This window comes from Lupinus angustifolius, chromosome LG20, assembly GCF_001865875.1.
Source record: "Lupinus angustifolius cultivar Tanjil chromosome LG20, LupAngTanjil_v1.0, whole genome shotgun sequence".
Lineage (NCBI taxonomy): Eukaryota > Viridiplantae > Streptophyta > Magnoliopsida > Fabales > Fabaceae > Lupinus > Lupinus angustifolius.
This window is the reverse complement of record NC_032028.1, coordinates 11,076,817-11,088,701: the sequence shown is the minus strand read 5'-3', so window position 1 is coordinate 11,088,701 and position 11,885 is coordinate 11,076,817. Positions and strand designations below refer to the sequence as shown.

The 11,885-nt window shown below is 30.6% G+C and overlaps 1 protein-coding gene across 1 annotated transcript; it reads left to right on the top strand.

The window, feature by feature from the left end:
- On the top strand, positions 7,962–9,190 carry LOC109335347 (probable membrane-associated kinase regulator 4). Its single transcript, XM_019571492.1, has one exon. It carries the CDS (start codon positions 8,078–8,080, stop codon positions 9,104–9,106), a length of 1,029 nt encoding a protein of 342 aa, XP_019427037.1. The 5' UTR covers positions 7,962–8,077; the 3' UTR covers positions 9,107–9,190.

Genomic DNA, 11,885 nt, shown 5'->3' with positions numbered 1-11,885 from the left:
GCTATCTTGGGAGTTCACTCTAATGGATGTACATAAAACTACTTTGATCCCATAAAAGTTGTATTTGTACCATATTCAACCATTGATTAAATGTATATATTAAATCATGTAACTTTCCTGGATAAGGCCTTGTTTGTATTAATTTTGTTAATGAGAAAATACCTTTGCATTATCAGTTACAAAATGCTGACATAATTGACTCAAGTTACCACCTGCTTTCTACCTAGTCCTGCAGGGTATTGAGGATTGAGGTCACATTCAATCACAGTTACAAAATAGTTCCGCAACTGAAGCACGATCACAATTGCGACTGCATTTTACCACAATTGCCCATAATATTGCAGTTTTTGCACTCTCGGCAACAACGATTACAAGTGTAATTTAGAACGATTCCTGCACTACACTGCTGTATCTTCAATCATTAATGAGTTACCAGTATGTACCTGGGGCCATTCATATGAAATTTGGAAAAATGCTAATTACAAGACACTTATACTCTCACATCAGCTTATGTGCCACATTAGAAGTATATATATGTTGAAAACAAAGTGAGTTCAACTGTAATTAGATGATAAAAGTTATGTAAGCATGAGATTATATGAAAAGAAATGTTTGTCTAACTTTCTGGTGATAGGCTGTTACTGAAATCACCACAGAAGGAGGGGAAGTGCCTTTATTTCTTAAGGATTCAATTATTAATAAGCAAATACTATAGGCAATATTTTATCTGAAAGTGTTATATGTATTTATTATTTTGAGAAGTAGAGTACTTATTCTAATTAACCATACAAACAAGGTGTTGGTCTAGTGGTGTAAGACCCCGCTAAATTCTCACGATGATTCCAATTCTTTGGGAATGGCAGACACCCCAAAAGGGATTAATTCCTTATCTAAATAGTGAAGATATATTTTTGATAGTACCAAAAAATTAAACAAATAGTACATTTGGGCTATTATATTTTAGATTTCCTAGCAAGGACCTTATTGATTAAGAGTATAGGGAACACATGTAGTACAGTAGTACTAGAATTCCCTTTACAGCTGAAAACAGTGTAGTACTATTGTCGATATACCCCAGAATGCAGAACTTCCATGCATCTTCTGGTTATGATGAAAGGCAATTATGAAAAGTAATAACCTTTTTGAATGAAAAAGGTAAAAGGGAAAAAGAAAAGGTTGATACCATTTGGGCTCATAAGGAAAGAGTCTTTATTTCTGCAATGACACTCTCCACTCAACCCGGGTACTGTGCCATTAGTCTTATGTGACCACTGACCCATTTACTTCTCTGCCAATAAGCCAGTGACTTTTAAAAGGCCATAGTAGAAAAGTGATCACGTGACTCTAGGTTCATGACCAACACTTGATGTGGCATTACTGCCATTTTTCTAATACTTTGCATAGAATAATGATGAAAGAGCAAAGTTAAGATAAAACATCCATTTAACCAGTTTTATTTGCTGAAATTAACATTTCTTATTGTTTGGAGATAATAATTAATGAAAGTAGTCTATTATCATATTATGAGTGGGTTTTTCTTTTCACTCCACATAAATTGGCTATAAATATATTATATATGGTGTACATTGATATTTTAGTGAAATTATATAAACTACTTATCACTTTTCTATATCTATACAAATCCTTAGTTTTTATAATTTTATTACAGTGACTATCCTGCATTGCACGTGAAATAAGTGTAATTTTTTAAATAAAAAATGTGATAATACAATTTAGTTAAACAAAACATGGTATAATTAATCACATTTTCTGTTTAAAAGATTACACTTATTTCTTCGCGTGCAATGATGGTCAGTGTAATGAAAATATAGAAACTAGGGAGTATATATAGATGTAAAGAAGTGATTGTTGATTTGTGTAATTTAACTAAAACACAATGACAGTATAATTTACTCATATATATATATATATATATATATATATATTATAACTGATTATATATTATTTATTTTATTATTATTTGATAATGAAATTTGGTAATTGAATGATAAATTTATCATATAGATATGTTATTATTCACGTAATAATTATTTATATATATATATATATATAATATTATAAAATATAAATAAAAAAATTAAAATTCAAAACCTGTTAAATATACTTATATAGGTACTGTATCACAATTAGGTGCTAGTATGGGTACAAATAAATATAATTTGTACCTATCTTATTATCATTCCTAAATGGAGTATGTTAGAGAAAAGGAATTTCACCAAATGTATTTTAAGGAATTTGTATAAAGAAAACATATATTAAAAAACATGATGTTGTATTTTTTAACTATTAAACTACTTTCAACATACTTTTACTATTTTAAACTTCTTAATATGTGTTTTAGAGAGTTATTAACATTTCTCTTTCTCTGTTTTCCCTTTGAATTGTGAAACTAAAGATAACCTATTTTAGCTTTTTGGGACTAATTTTCTCACCCGATAGATAAGGAACTTATTATTTTTAAAATGTATGGTTGTTTGTCTCTTCCTATAATTATCGCTCATAGAAAATAAACTCTTAATTTTTTTTTTGTTATAGTAGGAGTCTAGTAAGATCTTAAAGATGAGGATATGTACTTAACGTCTTGGAAAATATTTATTGACATTAAAATTTAGGCACCATCACCGAGTTTAATTTTTATTTTATTTTAAAGACATACATACATATTAATAGATAAAAATAAGTGAGATAAATGTATTAGAGCACATTTATTATTAGGAAAAGTATTTTACTTTATGCACCATTATCTTCTCCTTGTTCAAGAAAAAATAAAAATGGTATTTAATATATAATAACTTAATAGTTTATTGCTAATAAGAAAATTGTAGTACATTGAGTGGAACACCCATATTCCCATGAATATAAGAGATCTTATTTGTTTCCTAATCTTTTTAAGTCAGAAAAAGAAAAACTTAGTAATAACCCCTCAAGTAAGAAGAATGAGATACATATAATTACGATAAGCACGAGTTAATCTTACTCGCTCATCTGATTTGGCTCAATTATGATTGACCTAAATATATTTGGGTTTAAGGTTGGGTTTATGTTTAAAAATTAGACTCAAATGATATTTAGGGTCGAGTTCGAGTTTTGTATGTGTTTCTATTTAATTACGTACAAAGTAATGAATCTCTTTGGTCGAAAATATCATTGATTCTCTAATTTTTCTTAGTATATATATATATATATCATTTCATATATCAAATTATATGTCAAAATAATAAATAATATTGAAAATATCTTATTTAAAATAGGTATGTATTATATTTAATCAAGTTTAGATTCGGGTTCAAATACTAACCTAATCAATATTTAGGGTCCGAATAGCTTTGGGTCTAAAGTCATATCCAAGTTCAAAAATGATCCAATAAGCATTTTGAGTTGAGTCGAGTAATAAGGGACAAACCTTACGTGACCCATGTTCACTACTAAAATACATTATGGACATAAAACATATTGTTTTCGTATAACGTGTGATGCTTCATATATTACCTTTGCCTTATTGATTAAAAAAATTAAACTTCAAATAAATAATAGTTTTTGGCAAGTAAAACAATTAGTAGTAAATCTTGACCAAAAACACATCACTATATTTAATTACAATTTATAATAAAAGATATTAAAAGAAAATATGTAACCCACATCTTGTTATAAATGTATATGGGATACAATATCAAATTTTGGGTGCACGAATATAATAGTAAACAATTTACTGTTGCGTTAGTCCTATACTAAGAGTCTATGACCTACAAACAAATGGTATCACATTCATGACTCCCAATGTCTTAATTTATTCATGTACTTCTCCATATGGTCAAACCTCAAGTTAGAAATCAGAATTCCCAAATCAGTAATAGCATAAACAAATGGCCATAGAGAAAAGGCTAAAAAAGTGTATACTTAACATTTTGACCTGGTCAAATGGGCATGTCCTGACCATACCCATGAATTATTATTGCAATATTGCTCCATTACTTCATTGAGATTTGAGAGAGGGAGAAACAAATGGGGCATTCGAATGATTGAATAATGTAGAATGTGAGGGATTATCCACATCCAAAATTAATCAAATATACCTCATATTATATTGATATTTATTTATAATATATGAGTTTTATATATTAACAGTCTATTATATATCACCAATTTTCAATCATCATTGATTATTCAAGACAATAAATAATACAAATGAATGTAGATGATCTACTAATTGTGTATTAATCACACTAGATAGATATTACACCCATTTTTCTAAGTATTTTTTCTTCTAAATCAAAATTCTCTATCAAGTCATTCCACCCTAGCAACAAGAATCATGATTCTCTTTTGTTATATCTAAAGTCAATCATATCTCAAATAACATAAAATGTTATTTTATTTTTCTTTTCAAATAGGTAGTAACTTTCCATTATATTAGACACAATGAAATATAAAAAATGGGATAATTGATTCACATTTTAGCAACAAAACTTTGATACAGTGGTACAAAGTTATATTTGATCGCATGATGACTAAAAGGTAAGATTTCGATTACCGTAAGTGATACTTGCTGGGAAAGGCATCTACGCATTCTGAAATGAATTAGTTTAGAGGGGATAAAAAAAAAAAAAAACCATTTCACCTCTTTCACTCTAATCTTCGCCTGCTTCATTTTGCCATAACCATCATTCTCCCACTCCAGCCATAACTCTCACTTTCCCATTTTCACAATCTCTATGCCCATTCAATCATAAACCCTTCGTTACTACTCATCTTAAATTTCTTTCCGTAACAAATGGATCGTCTTCAGTCTACTTAATTTAAGAAGATAAGATTCTTGAAAAATTAAACCTTTGTAGTTTTAAGTGAAAGATGAAACTTTAACTTTTAAAAAACTTTCAACTTCTTTGCTTAAATAATAAATAGGGTTGATGGATTGTATTTCACTAGTTGGGGGCTTGTACCATTCCCCCGGGTAGGCTCAAAAGCAAAAGGAAAAAAAACAAATTTCTCTCCACCATTTTTTTTTGTTCCTTTAAGATTTCTCATGCTTGGATTTACCACTCGAATGTGTAAGTGGTAAAACAATTACAACCTCTTAGGTACTTAATATTAATAGTATGAAACTCAAGTCGAATATCAAATTGGAAAAAATCTCTATTAGAACTTAGTTTGTTGGAAGTTATTAATGAGAACTTTTGGGTCTAAAATCTCAAAAACTCATAAATTTCATACAAAAGAGTTTTGAAAAAAAACAAGTTTCAAGTCTCACATAGGTGAGATGAGGAACTTGAAAAAAAAATCTAATGTTATAAATAGAAGTTTTCTCCCTTCATATTTTTTCCCAAGTTGAATGCGCTTTCATCAACTTTTTCTGTCCCCCTCATAATTTCCGCCGAGGCATTTTGGGCAAACTTATCCCCTCTCTTTCCGTGACACTAAAAATTGGCACAAACAGCTAAATTGTGAGAATTTCAAGAACTGACAGTAGTAGTCAGATTGAGGGAAAATAATTGGCACGAGTAGACATATCATGGACATTTCGAGAACTAACACTGGTAGTCATATTGTGGGAAAAGAATTGACACGGGTAGTCATATTGTGGACATTTCGAGAACTGACACTGATAGTCGGATTGAGGGAAAAGAATTGGCACGAGTAGCCATATTGTGGACATTTTGAGAACTGACACTGATAGTCGGATTGAGGGAAAAGAATTGGCACGAGTAGCCATATTGTGGACATTTTGAGAACTGACACTGATAGTCGGATTGAGGGAAAAGAATTGGCACGAGTAGTCATATTGTGGACATTTCGAGAACTGGCATTGATAGTCAAATTGTGGGCATTTCGAGAATTGACACTGATAGTCATATCATGGTGGGTGTATTCGAGATCAGTTCTTACAGTGCAGTAAGAATTTGATAACATAGATTTAAGCTGTTTTATCTTGGGGACGACGTTGTTAATAGTCTACTTACATATTTTGAGCAGTGCCACGAAATGTCTTAAAGAGAGCGACCTAGTGACTTCATATATAAATAATCAGTTTTATCTATAAATATATAATTATATATAAATACAATTTTTTATATAATTAATAATTATGTATAATTATATTGAAGAAACATTTCTCTATATTTTTCTGAACTGATGTAAAACGAAACATTAGAGTAATGTTCCATTTTGTAAAAAATTTAACTTTTAAGTGAATTGTCTGGTTCATTTCCCGACTTATTTCAGTTTAACCGGGTTTATAATGGTCAGGTCGGAACTTCCTCGATTCAAAATGATTCAACCCATCATTCGGTTAAGACTATAAAGCAGAATTGCTTTTAAATTTGGTCGGCGGTCGGACTAGAATTTCCCCGATTTAAAGTGGTTCAACGCTTTTAAGTCCGATCAGTTATCAGAACAGTTGGATCGTCCAATCCGTCCAATCTAATCTAATTCTCACTATATTTTTAAGATCTCTTTACGAGTAAGTTAGGTTTTGAAGAGTCATAAAATAACTCTGAAGTTATCTTATTATTTCTCATCCAAAACTCAATTTGAAAAATGGGTCCTCAATTGTGTTTAGAAGGATATAAAATAGAAAGTGAAAATTTCATTCCATTTCATCAGCTCCACCTTTTGTTTGATTGTTAAGATTTCATTTCATTCCACTAATAACACCCCTTTAACTAAAATCAATAAGAAAGACAATGTATTTACTTTTCATATCTAAAACACAAGCCAACAATAATAACATTACAAAATTAAACATGATAAGATTTAACCATGAAATTTTTTTTATAGTATAAAATATATTGGATCCAAATTTTCATGAGCACTAGGTCATTGTCTTTAATGTCCCACATATAGGGCTGGACCTGGAGATGTAGATTCAGTTTATTGAGACCTCCTATGCATATCTATAATATACCTGCTTCTGCATTATATTCAATCTATCATATAATTCACTTTGTTCATATTTTGCTTTTCATGCTAAGAATTAGAAGGCCCAGTATGTTACATTGAAACTGTCTATAAAAAACAAGGTTTGTGTCAACATCTTACTAATTGCATATTCTCAACCTGCATTTTGGTGTATCAAATTCCAATGGAACAGGACAATACAAGAATTGAAAGAATTTATGAAACGAACATTAATTACTGACAATGCCATTATAGGGATTAAATTTGAATTAATACCAAGTGACCAATTCAAGACACTAAATATATCTTATAGTTAATAATCATTAATCAAATTTAAAATTTATCATTGGAAGGGTAAGCATTACAATTTGAATTGAACTTGTGGGAAAGGGTGAAGTAGGGGAAGGGGGAAAAAGAAAAAAACCAACAAAATGTATATACGGACCATATATAAGTTTTATACATTGTTACTTCATCATTTATCATTCATATCTAATTATTATTAACTCTTCAAAAAATAATAATTCAAATAAATTGTAAATAATGTAGTAATTATATATAAATCATTATATTAATAGTGTATAGATATTACACAAATCAACAAAAGTACTTTCAAGGATAATTATTGCTTTCTCTTTATTGTGCTACTTTGCCAGATACTTGTTGCAGTAAGGGGATCTATCTCTATGGTGGATTTGTAGTGCCATAGAGGTATATGCATAATGGGTAAAAATACTTCACCGAACAGGCTAACACTATAGTCTTACAGTCTATACTACACTACACTTGCATGTCACAGGACCATAAATTTGAATCCTATTCATTATTTATATTTATGCTGTTATGCATGTTCTAGATGCCAATTATTTTTTAAGCACAAAAAAAGAGGAATAAATTGGATCCATGAATAAAATAATACTTGGATTTCATGCTTTGGAAACCACCATACCCATAATTTAAAAGGATTTCTAACTTAGTGGTAATTCAAGACTTTTTAGAATAAAGTAAAAAACAGTACTTATATATTACAAAGTTTGGAAAATCATTACCTTAAAGAAAACCTTGCTCTCTTTTTCTTGAGGAAGCTCAATTTCCCATAGGCATCTTCATAGTCCATACTTTTCTGACATAACACAAATAGAGAAACCCATTATCACATGAAATGAGCACAAAACAAACCACTTTGGTTCATGTGAATGAAGACTACATTGACATGGAACTAATAACTTGTTCTTCACCACAACACAGAGAATTTGAATTCCAAATGAGTTCAATCTCAAATGGTAAAGACTCTACAACTTCACCAGCTGATGATCTTTTCTACAAAGGAAAACTACTTCCTCTTCACCTTCCTCCTCGTCTTCAAATGGTTCAAAACCTTTTACAAAACTCAAATGTCACTAATGTTAAATCAGAATCACTTTTGGAAAAAAGCACTTTTCCATTCACTACAAAAAATGCCATAACCCCTCTTGAATCATGCAACATTTCTCCTTCAGAATCATGCAGGGTAAGCAGTGAGGTAAACCCAGATGAATATTTATTTGGATGGTCTTCTTCTTCTTCTGAAAAGTCTTGGCCCAAAAAGCTGAAGCAGATTAAGCAGTTCTGGCTTGGTCAAAAGCTTAAGGCTTCAAAAACTTATCTTAAATCTTTGTTCAACAAATCTGGTTGTTCAAATAATTCATGTGCTAGTGCAACATCAAACAATGTTGGATCAGAAAAGAAACCAAGGTGCAAAGAGTGTCAGAACAAGTACTTGAAGATTAAAAAAAACCAACTTGATATTTCAGATAATGTTAATAATACCAAGCATCAAATATCTTATGATGTTATTGTAGAAGAATTCATTACTCATAGGAAATCTTTCTCTGGGGTGGGTCAAAGACATTGTGCTAAAAAGTGTTCATCTTTATCAACATCTTCATCTGGGTCCTCTTCTTCATCTTCATCTTTTTCATTGAGCTCAAGTAGCTATTATGATATGCAGTTATTCAAGAGAAGTATTAGTGCAAATTCAGAACTGGAAAGTTCAGTTGAAGGAGCCATTGCACATTGCAAAAAGTCTCAGATGCAGAAGTGTAGTTCAAAAAATGTGCAAGATGGTAGCATGATTTGTTCTCAATTTGTTTCCAAAATTGCAGTTAGTGGAAATCAAGAAATGGCTTCACTTGCAAATACTAGAGGGTAAGTAATTATAAGAGAGTGATATTTAATTTGCATTTTAATGGAGTTTAATGTTTTGATTAATTTGTTCAAATTGATATTATCTCTCTTGATTTTGTACATCTTGCATATTTTCTCTGGGTACAGTACAACTGATTCTATTAGCAATACCATCATAATTATCATTAACTCTTGAATAATTGTTTAAGTAGAAGTGATTCTAAATTGTTCAAATAATGCTTCAACACCCACCCATTGCATGTCATCGGAAAAACAAATTTGTTCAAATAATGAGCACTTATGATAAGTAATAAAAGACAGTGCTTCATTAAAAAAAATGCTATGATAGGAAACTGTACTGGTCCAGATATAGGGCTGAGAGATATGTGGACGTATCAGATATGTATTATATCCGACAACGTATCCATATTCGTGTTTTATAGTTATGGGCACAAATTTGATTTAAATTTAATAAATTATTTTTATAAGGATTTTAAATTATACACACTATTTTAAATTGTGGTTAACATGTGTCGTTACGGGGGATGTAAATTACAGTTATTATTGTGTAAATTATTTTAATAGTAAAAAAAATTGAAATGATAATGAGGCTTATGTGATTGCAGCGTTGACGAACAACATGATACATACTAGAATGATTTAGCATGGTAAAACTGGTAACATGAAGGCTGTAACTATCATCTTTTTAATAAGGGTTTGTGATTTGGCTGAGATCCTCGCCTTCAATCTTTGTTAGGAAGATATTTGGCCTCTTCCATTGTTTCACAATTCTCCATAATCATACTTACACTCTGTAAAGCTGGTTGCAGAAGCAGAGAAATAAAATCTTCTAACATCATGTATTCTAGTACAGATCTCTACTTAAACCTTCTGCGCTATTTACAAATGTTATAAATTTGGGCCATTAACATAAAAAATAACACAATCATTACTCACAAAGCCCATTTTTGTGCTGTAACTTGATCATAATTATAGTAATATATGGGATACGTGGCAGACTCATGGTGCATGTCTTCTAATTATAGTAAGATGAAAATTATGAGCTCTCTATTCTATAATATTATTCAAATTTTGTTTGATTGTTTTTTCGGGAGCTTGTTGCCAGAAATATGTCATTTCATCTTCTGTCAGTAAGACCGACTCTACTCGCTCACCTAGTTTGAGTTGATCATGATCAGGCTTAAATAACGTTGGATCTTATGAAATTTAGGATTGTGTTTGTTTAAAAATTAGACCCGATCACTATTTATAGTCGGATCGGAGACAATCATGTCTCTGCCTGTACTCATCCCAATGTTCTCTCTTTAGTTGAAAGTATCAATGATTCTGTAATTATAATATTGATAATACTTTATCTAAAAATGTATGTATTATATTTAATTGGGTCTATAATCAGCTTAGGGTTCAAAGACTGGCCTAATCAACATTTAGGTCGGGTTTGGGTTCAAAAAAATGTTTGAATTAATATTTAAGGTTGGGTTAACTTCGAATCTAAGATTAAGTTTGAGTTCATAAGAATGTCCTGATCAAATTTAGGGTGCCTTCCCCATCCCATACTCACCCCCTAATTCCATGTGTGTTGATGTGATTAGTTGAAATTTTTGATACACTTGTTGACATAAAATGTGTTCCCATGTCTTTATGCCAAGTCTCATATTCTGACTCTTATCCTTTTCCCCTAGCTAGATTCTCAATGACTGCTTTAAGATATCATGTGCCATTATTCGTTTCAGTGTTCAACAGATAACAGAAAGGCTGGTACTGTATAAAGTTGATAAATATCATATTTTATCCACCCCTTAATTTCTGTGTCATATTTACTCCTCTCTGTAAAGTAGAAAAAAAGTAGAAAGTCATTTGGAATAACCACCATAATATTGTGATAAAAAAATCAGATGTCAAAAGAAAAGGTCATAAACATAAATCCACCTTTACAGAGGAAGAAAAGCTCAAAAAATGAGAATAGTCTCATTTTTAAGATGTGGAAATCATGGTACATTTTGGTACCTTTCAACTTTTCTTAGGCCACCATATCCTTTATTGATAACATTCATGATTTGTTTAAGAAAATTGATCAACTTGGTAAAGATTCAACTTTTTTCCATATGATGTGAATTCGAATCCCACAATAGACACCAAAACTTGTTATTGCATAAGGCTTCCTCTGATTCAGGATGAGTCCAAAACCCAACTCATTATGTAATTGGAGGGGGAAAAGCAACAAAAAAAACACACAATATTGTAATAGTAAATCACCAGCAAAGTGGCATGATTGATTGAAGGTTAAAGCTAAACTAGTGCAATTATGTATCCTTGTTGCAATTACCAAAGCATAATACTAACTAAACATGATTATGATCACATCATATAAGCCCAAATTCAATTTTAATAGAATCAAACAGATATTTTAATTAATTTAATTACTCTCTAATTTAGTTGTGCATTAGACCCCACCCACATGTAGTTTTACTAACTCATCACAACAATAATGTGTTGGTCTAGTGGTGTAAGGTCATATTAAATTCTTAAATAAGCCAAAAAGTCAAAAGTTCGATTTCTGAAAACAACACATTGGAGGGACTATCACACACATTATTGTATATATAGTGAATTTGACTATATCATCACTATCTGTAGTATCTACTAGTGATATAAAAAACAAAACCAATTAAGTGTAAAGCTATCAAGGCAAACAGTTATAGATATTTTGGACTGGAAGCTTCTGATCTTCATTCCTATACATTATAAGTTGCATGCTTCAGAAATTTTATATAACACCTAAA

Bases quoted from the DNA above. Each gene is read 5' to 3' on its own strand.
- LOC109335347 (XM_019571492.1), top strand. From the start codon at position 8,078: ATGAGCACAAAACAAACCACTTTGGTTCATGTGAATGAAGACTACATT.